Source organism: Gopherus evgoodei, chromosome 1 (genome assembly GCF_007399415.2).
Source record: "Gopherus evgoodei ecotype Sinaloan lineage chromosome 1, rGopEvg1_v1.p, whole genome shotgun sequence".
Taxonomy (NCBI): Eukaryota; Metazoa; Chordata; order Testudines; family Testudinidae; genus Gopherus; species Gopherus evgoodei.
In genome coordinates, this window is record NC_044322.1 from 138744558 (window position 1) to 138763670 (window position 19113).

The 19113-nt window shown below is 42.0% G+C and overlaps 1 protein-coding gene across 1 annotated transcript; it reads right to left on the minus strand.

The window, feature by feature from the left end:
* Positions 1 to 875: 875 nt before the first annotated feature.
* Positions 876 to 15114, minus strand: RBBP7 (RB binding protein 7, chromatin remodeling factor). The gene is made up of 12 exons (XM_030573826.1): positions 14919 to 15114; positions 14405 to 14549; positions 13723 to 13868; positions 11813 to 11986; positions 11237 to 11352; positions 8268 to 8428; positions 6232 to 6358; positions 5958 to 6035; positions 4539 to 4615; positions 3877 to 3934; positions 2493 to 2603; positions 876 to 1406 (listed from the first exon to the last, which is right to left on the minus strand). The coding sequence occupies exons 1-12, from the start codon at positions 14932 to 14934 to the stop codon at positions 1338 to 1340; spliced, it is 1278 nt and encodes a 425-aa protein (XP_030429686.1). The 5' UTR covers positions 14935 to 15114; the 3' UTR covers positions 876 to 1337.
* Between the last annotated feature and the right edge of the window lie 3999 nt (positions 15115 to 19113).

Here is a 19113-nt window from a genome sequence, read left to right on the forward strand (position 1 = left end):
TTCCCTATTAAAACAGTGAAATTAAAGAGCAAGCAGATAACTCTATTTCAGAGACAGGTCTAGAATATGTAACTCCTCTACAGCTAAGGGGACACTTGCCTCAAAGGCTGATGCATCCAAATTCAATAGAAGTGTCTAGATGTATCCAATTTAGTTAGCTAAAATACATTGTTTAGTCCAACAGTTAGATGCCATTTCAGATACATACTGAGTGAAACATCCGCTCTCCTTTCCTAGGTCTATTTTTGTATTTCACTCCACACACTGAGGATGCTACAAAAACATATTTGACTAGCCAGATAATACAGCATGCACTATGGCCACAAGTATATGAATGACTATTATAATAATGAGGTCTTCCTACATAGCAGTTTATAATATTTGTATGAGGCCTCTCCCATGATACCTAAACACCAACTGATTTTAATATGAAGATTTTGGGTTTAAAGTGATCTCATGGACAGCACTGCTGAAGACTTACACAAGGATCTGAAAGTTGACTATCTAGCCACAGAGCAAGATGTCCTTTATAAAGTTCAAGTACAAGGAAAATGGTTTTTTTCCAAAAAGATATCTACAGGTAACTTGTTTTGACTTTCATTAAAGTGCCTCTGAGATCAGAATCTGTCTCTCCACCCAGACCTCATTTATACATTAGCCGTACAGCTAAACATTAGAAATACTGAGAGAGAAAACCATGGGAACAGCTGTTTAAGTATTAAGCTTTAGCATCAGGCAGTAGGTAATTCTCATGCCCTTCCACACAACTTTCTACATCTATGCAGACAAACATGGAAAGATAGCCACCCTATTCTTTGGAGAGCACTGCCACTAGGCAGTAGTTAGATTTTCTTCTTCAATTAATACACCAAACATTTTCTTCAAAAAAGTTTATTTATGCAAAGCCAATCAGGAAGTGTTCTGTAAAAGTGAAAAGCTCATTTTACATATGATAAAAACATTTTGCATTTAGTCTAGGAAAAGTGAGGATTTTGAGTTGTCTAATCATTTACAGGAATCTGCAAGCTTGTTTTAAAAATAGACAATGGTATTCAATCACTTATTTTCCCCAATACCTAAATGCTGTACAGTTTGCTATAGCTCACTTCAAGGTGCCAAAAACAAAAAACAAAAAAACCAGGGATATCCCATTAAATTCAACTATACAAGCTCTGTGCTTGATAAAAATCAAGCATTGGTATAAGCATTACATTCAACTGAGAATATTTTGAATGTATATAGTAGTCAAAGAAAAAAAAACAACAACATAATTTATATGAATGTCAGCCACTTCACAAACACCCAACATTCTTGTCTTCCTTTTCCTAAGGAGAAAGTTATGTTCCTTGACCCTCCAGTTCTGATGCTGCTATATCTGGTTCTTCATCATTGTAAATGTTTTCAGCCTAGAGACACAAGTTATTGCATTACAAGTATCAAAAAGTGATAGGCACATTTGATTAACAGTACTTTTTCTAATCTTAGAAGTCATAAGATTGCAGAAGTGAGGAGTAGGTATTTTGAGAACAGGATTGTTTTCTCAGAAGTATCCCTTTCCCTGACTTCAAAGAGGGAAAGTCAGTTTTAAGATTATGTAAAATGGCTAGACTAATCAACACTAATATTAAAAGTATGTAAACGATATTTTAAACTGATGCACTTTAGGCTAATCCTAATCCATTTAGCTCTTTACCCAAAAGATTTTGTCCCTGTCTCATATCCAATTTCAGTCTGACTTTAAAAACTACTATCCCAGTAGTAATTGCTTCCAAAACACACATCCTTCAACTTGCAAGGAAAAAAACTCAAGTGGACAGAAGGGGAGGTACATCTGTATATACATTTAGTTGATGTTATTTAATTAGCTGTGGTTTTCTGGCAAAAAAACTCATGTGGTGTCAATTTATATCAAATGACTGCTGTCAGGCAATGGTCCTGCCTTTACAGGGACTCTGATAATGTAGGGCTTCCTCTGTTAATACTAAGATCTTATAACTAATTAGGATTAATGACTGCCAACATGACTCCCAGAAGTCTTAAAAATGCAGTTAAATTTGCAATTAGGAGTTCTAGAAGCCATTTGTAAAACAAAAGCTTAGATTCTGGATAGCATAGCACATGTAAACCTGCAATATCTGCAAACTCACTCTGAAGATCTATTTTTCTTTCTTTTGAAGATACTAAAATATCAACTTAGCTCCAGTTAACTCATCTGTTGAAATTGCTGTTGTTAGTATATATTAGCAATTTCTAGTTCAATTTATCCTCAATAAAATTCAAAATGATATACAAGTCATAATAGATACGTTTTTTGGTATGAATATTAGTCTTAATGTTCAGGTCATAAGTTAAATCCATTTACTTAGAGGAAAAAGATTGCCTCCATGAGACATGGTCTGTCTTTTTTAAAGACTTTTTAAAGAGAAGAATAACCTTTTTCATTTATATAAATGAAGCTGAAAGCAATGCAGAAATTAAGTTCTGACACTCACCATTTGCCATATTTGCATTATGTTGTCCTCAGATACAGAGCAGATTACCCAGGGTTCGTTAGGGTTCCAACTAAAATCTGAAATCTTTGCAGTGTGTCCTCCATGAATAAACTATTAAAAAGATCAAATTTAATGACCCAAGACATCTCTAGACAATTATCAAAGTAGTGAAATATTTTAATTTACTATTCTCATTAGCAAACTAAGTAAAACTAAGGTATAACTATGTACAGTAGAACCTCAGAGTGACAAATACCTAGGGAACAGAGGTTGTTCGTTCCTAACTCAGAAATGTTTGAAACTCTGAATAAAAAGTGTTATGGTTGTTCTTTCAGAAATTTACAGCTGAACACTGACTTACTACAACTTTGAAACTTTACTATACAGTGGAAAAATAATGCTTTCCCTTTTTTACTAGTTTACACTTAAACACAATACTGTCCTGTATTTGCCTTTTGCCCCTCCATGTCTCTGCTGCTGCCTAATTCCAAATGAGGTGTGTGGAGCTGACTAGTCACTTCCTAACTCTGGCATTCTGCTGGAAGTGGAGATCTGAGGTGCAGTTTTAAAAGTAGCTGCCTTAACACATATGCCACAAACAACATGTAAATGCCGCCCACACACAAACATTTCAGATTAGGACTGTTGAGGTGAAGGCAGGAAACACCATTTAAAAAGCATTCTTGCTACCTGTGTTACTTGGCACAGCAGCCTCCTGCCTTTTCAAAAAGCTCGGTATTAGGTTATTTTACCCAGAAGCAAGATGAAGAGTTATTACTGGGTGTGGAAGTCAACCAATAACAACTGTTTTCCCGCATAGTTGTGCAGAAAATATAGTGGTGCTTGTAAATCATTTGATGGAGAGCCTAACATGACCGAAACAAGCTATTTCAGATTATTTCCTTTCCCCCTGTAAAGTTGCTATTAGCAGCATGGCCATTTATAGCGGCATTAAGTTGCTAAGAACCCTAAATGACTATGTAATCTAGGAAACATTAAACACTATACTTTGTTGCAATGATAACTTGAGGTAGTAGGTTAGTTTTGGTTTATACATAGTTAAAAGTATAACCTACAGCTGTGTTTTTCTACACTTTACCTGACCTTGGATATAGGCAACATTGCAGACCTACTGCAGCAATGGCACTCTGTGCAGCACTCACACAAAGGAGCACTAAGAACCACTGCCTTAAAACTCACTTAGCAGTTGAGAGCCACAGTCAAGTACAGAGATAGTGAGACGCTGAAGAATTTGCCTGAAGTAAATTTCTGGATTAGACAGATTATTGGTCTGGTCTGCTATTGCAGTTCTTTAGTCTAAGAAATAAGATAAATTCTTATGAGGCATCAGCAGGTCTCCAAGCTAAAGACAGCAAATACGTACCAAAAGTTCAGGAGGCCCATCTTCTGCATCCTCTGCAGATTGTTCTTCTCCAATTTTACTATAAAGAAAACAATACTGTTTAAAGGAAGTATGTTTAAACCCTTAAAATCTTGAAGTAGTTACAACATCAATATAGTTATCTCATTTAAGTGGGCAAGAAGTCAATTTGGGAATTAAGGTTTAAAAAAAAAAGTAATAGCTAATGGAGGACAATGCCCTTCTCCTATCAGGGACACTTGCACTGAGAAAATCTCTTTGTTTTCAATTCCTACTCTTGCGGCTTATTCTTCACCCAAAGTTTTAATCTTCAAACATGGGTCATCACCACTGGTTGCTGAAAAAATCAGATTCTGCAGATTAGATCAATAAAGGGGCACAGATCACTTATTACTAAAAAGACCAGGGGTTCCAGGGAGGGAGACATGCAGAGTTGTTCAGAAGGTTTGTGTGTTGTTTTTTTTTAAACTTAACTGGCAAAGATCAGTAAAAAGACAACATAGTATTCCGACACTGAAATTTGCTAGTTTTTAAACAGAAAATAGCTTATGCCTAAATTGTAGGCTTAATTATTTAAGTACAAATGCAAAGCCTACTGCATATATTGGATATGTGTCTGCCATCTCCACATAGGTTTTAAATAAAGGAACAGAATCCCTCTTTACCTTAGATCCCATACATTTAGCCGACGATCAGTCCCACTTGAAGCAAGAATTGTTTCATTATGAGGAGACCAGTGAACCTGTAAGAAGAGAGCATCTCTCAAAAATAAGAGTATAATGTTACTGACTTTGTATGTATTCTGAACTAGTAACTTTAGATATGACCAACATTGCCAGTTTTAACTATCAATGCTTGAACAGCTACAGCCATAACCGAGCAACATTTTTAATAAAAAAAGACAAGGTTAGAGTAGACCGACCCAAAAAATATATAGACTACTTTTCACTTCATGTACCCCAACATCAAGGCTTTCCTACAATTCAGAAGATCTTAAGTTTCCTCATGGAAGAAATCCAACCACAAGAAATATACCATTAAAACTGCTATACTACCATAAAGTGTCGGTATTATTTAGTTCAATTTTCTACAATGGTCAAGTGTGTCTGCAAATCACTTTTAAACTTGCCTAATCATACATAAAATGAAAGTCATTGAATAAAGTTACACAGTTTTAAGGGAATATTTGTAATTAGAGTTGCCTTCTGTTTGTGAATTTTTTTTTTTTTTTTGGAAATACATATTTTAGGAACATGAATCTGGGTCAAACTAAGTCTTATACTCATGACTTCAATCATACATATTTTAGGAGATTTTTTGACTCAAAACAAAAAGACGGCTTCCCTGTGCATATCTTCTCAGGTGCACATGAAAGCAATCTTCTGGATCTACACTGGCTGATTAGTTACCAGTTGGTTTTGGAGAGCTGATTGTCATCTATAAAGCCATAAAATGGCTTGTTATCTGCTAATGTAAAGGACCATCTCTCCCCACATGCCATGGTGCAGCTGGTGCAGAGTGCTCAAAGCTGGAGAATCCTCTGAGACGAAACTCGTGCCCAGGAGTTCTTTGAGAGGGGTCCTCAATTTCAGAATCTATTCTTTACCCATCGGAAATAGCCCAAATCTGTTATCTTTCAGAGCACACTGAAGGATTTTGGGAAAGCACAGATACATACACAAGAATTGTTTTAAATTATTCCGAGAAAAGCTGCTGGGCTTTTATACTTGCCCTATTAATTTTATTTTAACCACAGTGAGAGCATCTAAGCATTTCCCATAAAATGCCAGTTTGTGTGCTGCTGTTAAAGCAGCAAGTTATAAAGCTGGCAGACTCGTGATTATACTTTGGGGGAGAAGAGAAAAAAGTCTACTCACATTACTTATGTTGCTTAAACTCAGGCTTAATGGTGGCATTAGTTCAGCTATTAGTTCTTGCAAGAGATCTCAGTGATCAGATATATTTCAATTGATCACAATATCAGAATTCCAAACCAAACCATGTTCCCACCTGATCCGGAGCTCTCAGCAATATGCACAACCTTATTCTAAAACCTTCAAGTTATTCATTTGTCTTCTGCCCACCTGAAAGATTTCATCCTTATGAGACTCAAAAGAATGAAGTTTTAATTTAAGGTTTCGTAGATCCCACAAAGCCACAGTCTGTGAGGGAAAGGGGAAAAAAAAATAAGGTACTTTTACTCCAAAAGCCTCTGAAGTTACTCAATTTTAAATTAATACGTTTTAGCTACCCTTTGCACTTGTTTTATTGACATTTGTGACTAGCGTCTAAGCACACTTTTAGGAGCATATACATTCAATTTGTATAGTATGTTAAAAATATACATAAGTAAAACACCTTGTCAGCAGAACCAGTTGCTAGAATGAACTCGCTGTAGGGATTGAAGGACAGGCAGTTGACCTCAGCTGTATGGGCATCTACAGAATGACTTGGCTTGGATGTAGTATTGGACCTCGTGTCCCAACTTTTTTGGATGAAGGGGTGGGAAAAAGGAAGAACACAAAAAAAAAATGCCAGTCAAAGGTGCTAGAAGGGAGAACCAATTCTCACAAACTAAACCCTATTCAGCACTTGAAACAGCCCAGTCTGAAGACTTATCTAAATGAAAAGTTGGCATCCAGCAAGCTAGGGTGCGTGGATGTACAGTACACTAGTATGCTGCACACTAACTTTTCATCTAAACAGGCTACAAGTAGAATGAACACTGGTCACAAAGTTAGCACTCATTTCATACTACATATAAACTGTATATATTAAGTATCTGTATAAAGTTAACATGCTTTACTTTGGGACTAAGATATTCCTTCCAGGCTGAAAAGCCTGGTATACAAGTTTCAACATTAAAAAAAAAGGGGGGCAGGGGAGCGGGGGGAGAATTGAGAGTCATTTGTCATACAATACTAGTACAATCCCATCTGTCTTAGAACATACTAATCAGTTAGAAGATTTATAGCACCAAGGTATTTCACATTTTGGCAAAAGCAAAGCATTCACTGTACAACCTCAAGACTTTTCCCTTTTATCAAGGGGAATGATTAGTCTGTTAAGTAATTTGTTACAGCAAACAGACGTGATTGGATTTCTCACATCTCTGAAAAAGTTCATAGCACTAGATTAATATTTAGTCAGTCCACCTGACAGTATTTACAGCTTGTTTTTAAATAGAATTATCAGGTCAATAAAGGGGAAGAATGGTCCAGGGGTTAGGGCACCAGCATAAAACTTGGTGAGGCCTAGGATCAATTTTCTGCTCCACTGCAGACTCCATTTGTGACCTTAGTCAAGTCACTTAGTCGTTCTGGGCCCCTTCTACTGTAATTCCTGGGTGCTGTGAGAATAAATATATAAGATTGAGGAACACAGCCTCAGCTAAACAAAAGGACTTGAGGAGGGAGCAGCAGTGACAGCCCTCCTTATAACTTTTAGCTCCATTGGTTAGGGTACTCACCTGGAATATGGGAGACCCAGGTTAAATTCCTCCTTCTGCATGATTTTCAAGAATGGATCTGAGCAAGGTTTCCCTATTCTCAGGCAAGTGCCCTACCACTGAACTACAGAGTCATCCTCACGGTCTCTATATTACAAACATTCACTGGGCTAAAGTGGAACAGCTTCAGCAGGCAAGACTGAGAAACACTCTCTCCTCTACCCCTCAGTATATGCCATAACTAAGTGGCTGTTTTGTGCTCAGATCAAACACCTGCCAGATCCGGCCCACAGGAGAGATAGGGAGGACAACACGCATCTTCACCTGGTTTGAGAATTGCAGTGGAGCTTAGGTGTCTGGATGCCTACCTAAGGCAGCAATGCACATGTTTGGAGGTAGAAACTTAGGTGCTCAGGAACATTTTATAGCAGAAATTTAGGCATCCAGTGATTTTAGACACCCACAAGATTAGGTGGCAGCTGAGCAGGGGTTCTGTGGATCAAAGCAACATGGCTTTGGGCCTACAATGATCGGACCATAAAAGTACCCAAAATATGTAGGTCACTAGAGAAACTGTAGAATCAGGATTCCCATTCACCATTCGTTTAACCATAGATCTAGATTTACAATATAGTCTTAGTAAGAAAGGCAACACTTAACAATAAAGCAAACAGAAGGAAATGCACATTTAGGATTATTCCTATCCAGATTCCTAGAAATACAAGCAATGCTGATAAATCACCTAGATTTTACTTCATGTTAATGCAACAGAAGGCTGGAGTATTTTAAGGACTGCAGGCCACCCCATAGCCTGAATAGATTTTTTTTTTTTTAAATTAGGCAGTGTGCAGTGCTTGTCTAGACTGTTGCATTAACAAGCAGGGAATTATAAGTTCCCAAGAACTGTTCAACTTCTCCCCACCTCCAACTCTCCACCCAAACTTACATCATAAGCTTCTGATCATCAGCAACTGATCCAAATAAAGATTCATGAAGCAGATGCCATGCCACATCTTCTACTACTGCAGAATGTCCAGTAAAGATTGCTTTAGCATCAACAACTTTGCCTTCTTTTGGTCCTGCACTTATATCCCACAGACAAACAGTCTGCAGACAAAAGTCACATTTTAATACAATGTAATTTATTGTTTAGACTTGCTTTCCTTAGTGTAAATCTTTCAGTATATGGATAGTAATCTAGTTGTAGTCCAATTATGTTGGTTTTAGCACTGTTAACATAGTTATGCCACACTGCTGGCATTCATGTGTTTTCTGTAACTTGAGACCATCATTCTTAACTTTTTAAAATGAGACTTTTTAAAAGACATGCCCTTACACATCACCATCGTAACTGCCTACAAAAAGAAAGCTTACTAAAGCCAAAAGGAGTCTACAATATTCCTGCTGGGGTCTCTGCCCAAACTTTATTCAAAATGTAGTTTTTGTAGTCCACCAAATACCAAAGCTGGGTTTCCTGGGGAAGGAAGGACAGGGAAAGAAAGGGAGACTAAAAGAAAAGATTTCCACAGATGCTGCTGCAACCCAAGACATTAACCTCATTTCACAGGTTTGTGTCTTTAGTGCAAATATAACAACCACTCAGCAATTTCTTTAGGAGACAGAGACTGTATAGCGCCATTCAATAACAAACCCTTTGGCTATTTACTCCTGACAAAATTTAGCACCTCCGTATGGTCTGCATATTTCTGTGCCCTCTATGCAGAAAAATGCATAAAATCTGTGAGGAGACACGTGCCTCTTCCCCAGCAGCCCAAGCTGGGCATCTATTCTAGTATGCCGGGACCAGCCTCTGAGACACAAATCACTGCATGTGGAGGGGGGCTGTGCATGCATACCTTTGTGGGAGATGCTGATCACCGTCAGGTGGTAGGGTTAGGCATGCATGCATGCCAAGAAGCGAGAGGGACTGGCGTGGAGTGGTAGGGCATTTTATTATACACAAGGCAGGCTCTGTCCCCAAGGCAGAAATGCAGCAGCCTGCCTGCCTAGAAAAAGGCCAAGATTCTGTATGGGGGAGATCCTAAAGTTTTAGAGCACCCAGTAGTCATACAGAGGGCTGTATTTTCAGATTCATGGTGTTCCAGTTAAAAAAAACAGACTTGGCCTCTAGTGATGGTGTTAAAAACCTTGACTGGATTGATTCTGATCAGTATATATATGTCTACATACAGTATCTTTCAATAATCAGGAAGAGAGTTGTCAAGTTCCCTCCTGGAATATATGGCTATCGACCAGACACATTCAAGAAGTTTCTGTCACTGTATTTGCATGGAGCTGTGTAAGATTCTACTCAAACAAAAATCCTTTAAAGTTCACTTTCTACTACTGTTCTTTCATCAGACGATCATACAGCTAAGCTAATGGGATCGTATACTGCTCTTAAATAGAGTAATTTAAGGATTTAAAACATAATTTTTTAAAATAAAGACAAATTAAAAAAAAAAAAGCAACCATTGTTAATGTTGCTGTTGATGGTTAAACTGATCTCATTCTCTGAGGCAGAAATGTAGCAGCAGCCTGCCTGCCTAGTAACAGCCTGATTGTTTCCCTCCCCCTGCGGCCCCCCCTTGCCCTGATCAGCCCCTCCCCTTGTGTGCCCATGCCCCCTCCCATGCGCTTGTGCCCCTCCCCTGTTTGAGTCTGCCCCTGTTTCACTGCACCCCCCGCCCCCATGCTGTTATATTCCCCCATTCCCCTTGGGCAGCTAGAGGAGCCGGATTCCCATCCCGAGTCGGTGAGCAAACCCCCACAAGTCCTTGATAGCTGCCCCCATCTAGCCATCCCCTTCTAGCGCCCTCCTCCCCTGCCTGCAGCCTAGCGGGGAGGAACGGTTGACCTGTTCCCCTTTCCCCTCCTGCCTCCGGTGTTTGTCTGCCCCCCACACACACACACTCTCATAAGGGCGGGGGACAAAGCAGGCTAGACCCCTCAGGCAGATCCCACCACGCCCCGCCCCCATGTAAAAAAAAAAAAATCAAAAAAACATCATCAATGTTTCTATTGTTAGTTAATTGTTCCCATTCTCACTCAATTCCCCCAGGAACTTAAAACCTGTAAAAGTTTTAAGGCCTCTACATTACCAGAATGATGTAAAGCCTTACATATGACAGTAAGGGAATTAGCTAGGAAGATCTATGTGCTTTCTGTTTTTTTTCCTGTGCCAAAGTGGCACAATGGCGTTAAGATTACAGCTCAAGATTTATTTTACTTATCTATTAAAAAAAAAAAGACTTTGAGGGCAAATAAAACATTTACCAAGCAGTCAATAAATATCAGGACAATCAGAACCAAGCACTTCCCAAAGTACCCAGCCAGGTCCAGGACAATGATTAGCAAAACTGTACAACTTCCATGTGTGAAAGTCTGAGCAATTTAAAATTACATTCTACCTTTTTTGGGGGGGGCTGTTTGGTATTCTGTAACTTAATTTAACTGGAATTCAAGGTATTAGTTACAGTGTTTGCAACTTTTATATGTTTAGGAACTGCTGAATAGTTAGTGACTTCTTTCTGTATTGTAGTTTAAATAAATTACAGAAACAACTGAAACTGATGTGATTATATTGCATTATTTTGACATATAAAATATGAAGAACTTTTAATTTTTTTTTTGCACAGACTACCCCGAGGAGTAGCTATTATGGGATAGGCATTAACTAGCTATAGAGGTATCCCAACCTCCTCCTGTTAAGGATGTGTCATGGTAAGTGGGCTTTCAGGGTATAAAGGATAGAAACATGAACATCTAGAATTAAAATTATGAAGGCATTTTGATGCACCTTGGACGGAGAAGACCAGCAGAAGAGATTTTATGGGGAAAAATACTATTAGGCCATGTGAATCAGCAACTCTTCCTTTTGTTTTGTATTAACAAAGAGGGAAGTTAGTTTCTTACATGATCATCAGATGCACTGAGAAGATGTCCACTCAAATTGGAATTCCATGATAAACCATAGCCTTCTTTTTGATGTCCTCTTAGCCTAAGGTCAGGATTACATTCTCCACTTGGGTCTAAAAAAGAAACAAGCCATTGTTTAGGTCTTAGAGCTCCTTTAAACAAGAAGAATACGATGGATTGTAATTGATGGAATTTTTATTTTTGCATTACAAAATAAAATTTCAAAATTGTCCGCATATGCGCTTACTACAGGGAGAAGCAGGAGTTGCTTTTCAATTTCATGTTCAGAGTAGGTTACAAGACACTTGATAGCTAAAGATAGCCACAGAGGGTCCTACTCTATCACCTCAAGTCTGAAATAATCAAGCAAACTTCCTGAGCTTAATTACGCCAAGCATATTCTAACTAATCCAAATTGTTTTTAACTAGCACAGGAGTTAAGGCATCTTCAGACTTAGTGCTTTAGCAAAAAAATACAATAAACTGGATTACTGTCAGACTCATGTCTGCAGCTAGACTACATTTATAATACTAGAGAAGATATTGTATACAAATTCAAGCAGGTTGACCCACCTGGTTTAGATGGATGTTTAGTGTAATCAAAAACCAGCACATCAGAGGAAGGAGTTTTTGTAGCGATGATGCAGGGGTTCTGGGGCATGTAGCGAGCACGATTTACTTCACCTTCATGGTTAATTTTAATTTCAGTTTCAATTTTACCAGTCACAGATCCAAAGCCGCCAAATTCTAGATTTTTTTTTAATACATATAAAAACGTTTTTGATTAAAATCGCATCAACTATTCCAAGTGTGTTAAGCCAGTGTTCTCAGGCTTTTCATAATTGCAAGTTATTTAGTGTAGTAATATAAGTCACATGGAAGATTAATTACATTACAGCCCTTTAATATAAAATCTTAAAAGTTATCTTATCTTGAAAGCAGTGAAGTACAGTAACTTCTCACTTAAAGTCATTCCGCTTAATATTGTTTCGTTGTTATGTTGCTGATCAGTTAGGGAACATACTCATTTAAAGCTGTGCAATGCTCCACTCTTACATTGTTTGGCTGCCTGCTTTCTCCACAGCTGGCAGCCTCCCTATGTGTGGCCCTCCCCACCATTCCGGTGCCTCCCGCCTGCCAGCAGATCCATGGATCAGCACCTTCTCCCGCCTCCCCCCACCTTCTGTCCATGGCAATCAGGTGGCTTGCGGTGTTTTGGAGGCAGGAGCGAGGACTCGGCACGCAGGCTCCCCCTCCCTCCTGAACAAGGCAAGCCAGCTGACTGCCCCGGGCAGGAGTGAGGGGGGAGGAGTGAGGACTTAGCACGCCTCCCCCCTTCCTTCCCTGCCTCCCAAACGGGGTGATCAGCTGGCTTGCAGCTGGCTTGCAGCGTTTAGAAGGGAGGGAAGCGAGGGGGAAGGAGCCAGGATGCAACGTGCAAAGTAAAGGGGGAAGAAAGGGGGGGGAAGAAGAGGCAGGTCAAGGGTGGGGGCTTGGGAGAAGGGGTAGAGTGGGCAGGTGAGGTTGAGTCCCTGCCCCCGGTGCTTGCAGAGCAGGGGAAGCTGCCCTGGAACCTAACCCCCCTATTTACATTAATTCTCATGGGGAAACTGGATTCGCTTAACATCCTCTCATTTAAAGTTGCATTTTTCAGGAACATAACTACAATGTTAAGTGAGGAGTTACTGTATTCTTAATCTGAACAGGTCATCACAATAAGTAGTGACCAGCCGTAACACCTTCCGAGGGGTAAATCTCTTGCTTTTGAGAGTCTACCAGTTAGCTTGAGCATCACAAATGAAAGACCTAATAAAGTTAATATGTATGTGAAATAGGAGACTTTTGCAGGAGGGTCTCTAAGACTGACTTAACATGAATTGTTACTAGCTTTCAGATTTTTTTTTTTTTTTTAAAAAGGGTCAGAGTAAAATAAGGCTCTAGAACTACGCTATATACCATCGCACACATACCGCTGGGGGTACGCAGAGGTCTTCCATGGGGTACATCAACTCATCTAGATATTTGCCTAGTTTTATAACATGTTACATAAAAAGGACCGACATCAAAAGTCAGTACAAACTAAAATTTCATACAGACATTGACTTGTGTATACCGCTCTATATACGACAGACTGAAATGTAAGTACAATAATTATATTCCAACTGATTTACTTTATAAATGATATAGTAAAAAATGAGAAAATAAGCAATTTTTCAGTAAGTGTGCTCTGACATTTTTGTATTTTTAAGTCTGAATGTGTAAGCAAGTAGTCTTTAAGTGTGGTGAAATACTCCTGAACAGAGTACAGTAGTCTGAAAAGGCTGAGAGCCACTGTTGTATACTAAACTTGTTCACAGTATATAAACAGACCCTTAAAAATATTTTTAAAGTTAAAACCCAAGTTAGAACACAACTAAACAAGGTATGCACTGTTTAACACTGCAGCTAGAAGAACACAATCTAAAAACTCCTGCAATACTCACCTCCTTTCTCACTATCATAGTGAGAAGCATCAAACTGAGCATCATCATTAGGAATCTGGACCCTTGCAACAACCAAATGGTTCTGCTCATCAGAGGTATGTGTTCCCAACACTAGCCAATGAAGGGCATAATCCTTTCCTTCTGGCCTGTTCAATAAAACAGACAGGTCTTACCAAAAGCTAAAAATAGTTATATTGTACTTTTAAATATTTTTAGAGGCAAAATTCTTCTGTATCATCCCAATTTCTATGGAAGACTACAGATTAGTTGGGGAAAATATTTTCCTTGCCACATTAGGCATATCAGAATAAATGTGACAAGTACATCTTTAATAAAACTGAAATCCCAGTCTTTTAGAGTGTTTGCCACTATCACTTGAATAGTATAAATAAGACATCTATGTGCACATACATTAAATAGAGGCATTTTGACATCAGCACCTGCTATGGTAAAACCATGTCAATGCAGTCAAAGGCATTAGACATTAAACAGCTTTTCCAGTGTTGACACTCCTAGCAGTCAGCTCTTTATTCTACAGTGAAGCAAGAGGAGTAATTCGGATACTGAAGATAGGACTAACTGCTTAAATAGAGATGATTTCCCTCTTGCAAGCAGTTACTTTTACTAGAAAGTCTATTCCAAACGGGGCGCCTGGGGGTTTGCGCAGGTAGGCGAGTCTCACCTCGTTACATCAGGCAGCCACTGCACAGTGAGGCTGGGCCACTCGAGGGCGTGGGTCATCACCAGGTCATACAGGAACGGGGTGTTCTTCTTCCAGATCTTGTACTCTTCGTTGATGACACGCTCCTCCACGGTGTCCTCGAACACTGCACGGGCGGGACCGGACAGACAGACACAGGCGCGCTAGGCGGGCGGCTCCCGGGAGCCGGGGCGGGTGGAGGAGGGCGAAACACCCGCGGCCTCACGTTTCTTTTTTCCCTAAGCCGAAAACCGCTCGCGGCGAGACCCAGCGGCGGCTCCGCCCGGCGCCCACCTGGCCACGCGCTCCCCTCCCCGCACTGCGGGCCGCTCAGCCCCGCGGCACTGGGATCGCCCCTCCCCCAGCGGCGGCCCGTCCTGAGAGACCCGGAGCCGCCAGGCGCCCCCCCCCCCCCCGCCTTGCCCGGGGAGAAGAACCCGCCGATCCCCGACCCTCCAGCCCGAACAGGGACCGGCCGGGCCCCGCCACCTCTTACTCTCTTTATTCGCCATTTTGTGCGTGGGGCTCCCTCCCGCGCTGCGCTCCCCTCCCCCCGGCGGAGCTGGCGCCGCCGTCTCCGCCGCGGATGAAGCGGCCGCTCGCGCGCCGGCCTTAGGGTTCGAGGCGGCCTCGTTCTCCCTCCAAACCGTTGGCTTGGATTCTGAGAGACTCTCCAACCCGCGCCGCCGCCAGTGCGCATGCGCAGCGACCCGGCGGTGCTCCCGGGTCAGACCGCCACGACCCTGAGGCAGCGGCCAATGAACGGAGGCGGCGAGGCTGTGACGAGCAGCAGCACGCGTGAGAGACGGCCTACACCTCAACGAGCCCGCCCACCGGCCATCACCACTTCCGGGTCTCGCTCAGGCAACAGGGCAGATAAGCGCATGCGCAGCAGGAGAGCGCCCAACAGCAGGGGCGTGGCAAAGGATGGGAGGGGCGACAGGGCCAGCAAGCCCCTCCCCCCGTCTGATGCTGTAAAACAACTCGCGCGGAGAGCTCGTGTCCCCCCTCCCGTATTAGCAGTGACGTCCTAGGGCAGCGCCCGAGGCGGCCGCCGCTCCCCACCACGTGGCCATGGGCCAGCGCCCCGCCCCCAACGGAGCGGGAGATTGGCGTGAAAACCATCAGTTTCCTTAAACTGGGGGGGGGGCGTATTTTGATTGACTCCCGCGTTTTTCGAGCTTCGGGCCTGGCCTATGAAAGTTTTTACCCCTCCCTGAAAGATAAACGTCTCTAAAAACACTCAAGTGCTCCTGTGCTCGGAGCCGGGGCTTCCGGTGAAACATAGGCAGGGAGGGTTGGCAACAGTGTGTGTCAGCGTTACAGGTCAGCCTGCTAATACCCAAATTCAGGGTTGTTCCGATGAGGCCTGCAACAAGCAAAACTCCTTTGATTTGTATTATGGAGACACAAACTGAACATGCTTTCAAATGTATAGATGTGAGCTTCCTCGTATGTTTATCAGGAATTTTAAGTTTGGCAAAAAAACCCTCTTTTCTGCTACAAAGAAGCCACTATATAGATGTATATAAAGTACTGCTTACTCTGTTCAATAGTATAGTTCAAATAATTCTGCAATATAAGCAAAATCTAGGGTCCTGTTTTAATAATCTGCTGCTCCAATTAGACAAAGTACAAACAGGAATGTATACATGTACTAGGGTGACCAGACAGCAAGTGTGAAAAATCAGGACAGAGGGTAGGGGGTAACAGGAGCCTATAAAAGACCTCAAAATCGGGACTATCTCTATAAAATTGGGACATCTGGTCAGCTTAAGGTCTACAGTTCTCAAACACTACAATGTCTACAACTTCCAGGTTCAGTTACAAAACAAATCCACTCACATATAACATTTTCCCTAGATATTAATTATACTAATTTTCTGTGATGGGATATACACCTACATATACACCATTGTAATAATCTTTGCACAAAGTTTGTTTCATAAGGTATCATTTGAAAACTCATAATTTGCTGGTTAATATTTTCCTGGTAAAATATGTGTGGTAACATTGCATGTGAAATTACAAGGTTCCTCTACATGATGTTATTAACACATGTTCCAAACCCCACTGCTCTGCCCAGGCACAAATCAGATCTGTTCCAACCAAAGGAAGGAATTTGTGCTTGCCTTAATTTGCATTTAAGCAGTAAACAGAGTTATCAAGTAGGAGAGAAAACAAAAGGAAGTTCAAACAGGTGAGAAAAAACTCAGCAGGTACTATCCTTCTACACAGACTCTTTGTCTCCTGAGTTTCAGTTGGAAATGTTTTTCAAGAGGGGGACTGAAACTATAAATAGGAGGGACAAACACCCCAAGAGAGGCAAAGACTGAAATGGGCAAGAAAATCCTCCCTTTTCCTTGCCCAGCTCACTCTCTGCATCTGAGAAGATAGAAGGACCAGCCAATAGACCCCTAGGGGAGGGGTCATGATCTGAGAGTTTGATCAATAATCTGCTGGAGCATGTGGTGGGAAAGTTTGCTTTGCAACTAAGATAGGGTTTTAAATGTTAGTGTTTTATTTTTATTGTAACCATTTATGACTTTTATGCTTTATTAGTTGTACACCCTTTAAATTATCTGTTTGTAGTTAACAAATTTGTTTACTGTTTTATCCAGTATGTTTAAATTGAAGTGTTTGGTCAACTATTTAAGGATATTAATTAAGAATAATGGATTTAATATATTTGCTCTGCCTAGAAGAGGTCTGGGTAGTACAAGACATTTCTGGGGGAAGATCTGGGATGGGTGTATGTGTTGGGGTCACCCTGCAGTATTACAGAGGTTGGTGAGAGCCAAGTTACAGCTGTTAGGCTGCAGACACAGACACTCAGGCCATGTCTACATCTAAAATTTTGCAGCGCTGGTTGTTACAGCTGTATTAGTACAGCTGTATAGGGCCAGCGCTGCAGAGTGGCCACACTTACAGCAACCAGCGCTGCAAGTGGTGTTAGATGTGGCCACACTGCAGCGCTGTTGGGCGGCTTCAAAGGGGGTTCCGGGACGAGAGAGCAAACCGGGAAAGGAAACCAGCTTCCCCGCGGTTTGCTCTCTCGGTCCCGGAGCCAGCCAGCAAACCGCAGGGAAGGAGACCTGCTTGCTCGGGGTTCCGGGACCGAGAGAGCAAACCGGGAACGCCGCGGTTTGCTCTCTCGGTCCCGGAGCCACCCAGCAAACCGCAGGGAAGGAGACCTGCTTGCTCGGGGTTCCGGGACCGAGAGAGCAAACCGGGAACGCCGCGGTTTGCTCTCTCAGTCCCGGAGCCACCCAGCAAACCGCAGGGAAGGAGACCTGCTTGCTCGGGGTTCCGGGACCGAGAGAGCAAACCGGAAACGCCGCGGTTTGCTCTCTCGGTCCCGGAGCCACCCAGCAAACCGCAGGGAAGGAGACCTGCTTGCTCGGGGTTCCGGGACCGAGAGAGCAAACCGGGAACGCCGCGGTTTGCTCTCGCGTTCCCGGAGCCACCCAGCAAACCGCAGGGAAGGAGACCTGCTTGCTCGGGGTTCCGGGACCGAGAGAGCAAACCGGGAAAGGAGACCAGCTTCGCCGCGGTTTGCTCTCTCGGTCCCGGAACCCCGAGCAAGCAGGTCTCCTTCCCTGCGGTTTGCTGGGTGGCTCCGGGACCGAGAGAGCAAACCGGGAAAGGAAACCAGCTTGATTACCAGAGGCTTCCTCCTTCCACGGAGGTCAAGAAAAGCGCTGGTAACTGTCTACATTGGATTACCAGCGCTGGATCACCAGCGCTGGATCCTCTACACCCGAGACAAAACGGGAGTACGGCCAGCGCTGCAAACAGGGAGTTGCAGCGCTGGTGGTGCCCTGCAGATGTGTACACCTTCAAAGTTGCAGCGCTGTAACTCCCTCACCAGCGCTGCAACTTTCTGATGTAGACAAGCCCTCAGGGTGTGGCTTGTATGCTGGAAGGCTGTTTGAGTGGCCCAGGTTGGGAGCTAATACAGCAAGGCATTGTAAAACCACCAAGGTTGCATGGCAGAGGTGACACAGTCCCCCATTAGTCTGGATTGTGCCTCTGATATGTCAAATGTGCATACCAGTGGAATAAACTACCACCTCAAAAACTGTTCAAGTCACTTAGAAGAACAGATGGAAAAATAACAAATTACAGTGTTATAGATCCCTGTGCAGAATTCTCACATTAGTAAAATGCACAGATCTAAGGAGGACTTACCAAATACAGAATCAGCAACCATAAAGTCAAATGGGGGGGGAGTAATATAATAATATCTAACTCTTATAAAGCACTTTTCAGCTGTAGATCTCAGTGTAAACACAGAGAGGAGGAACTATATAATCAATAAAAAGAACAGGAGTACTTGTGGCACCTTAGAGACTAACAAATTTATTTGAGCATAAGCTTATGCTCAAATTTATTTGTTAGTCTCTAAGGTGCCACAAGTACTCCTGTTCTTTTTATTGATTATATAGTTCCTCCTCTCTGTGTTTACACTGAGATCTACAGCTGAAAAGTGCTTTATAAGAGTTAGATATTATTATATTACTCCCCCCCCCATTTGACTTTATGGTTGCTGATTCTGTATTTGGTAAGTCCTCCTTAGATCTGTGCATTTTACTAATGTGAGAATTCTGCACAGGGATCTATAACACTGTAATTTGTTATTTTTCCATCTGTTCTTCTAAGTGACTTGAACAGTTTTTGAGGTGGTAGTT

Excerpts from the sequence above, each read along its gene's own strand:
- RBBP7 (XM_030573826.1), bottom strand. Across the intron at positions 4,616-5,957 it reads ATAAGGATGAAATCTTTCAG|GTTCACTGGTCTCCTCATAA; the intron begins GTGGGCAGAAGA and ends CTCTTCTTACAG. Across the intron at positions 1,407-2,492 it reads TAATGCAAATATGGCAAATG|GCTGAAAACATTTACAATGA; the intron begins GTGAGTGTCAGA and ends TTGTGTCTCTAG.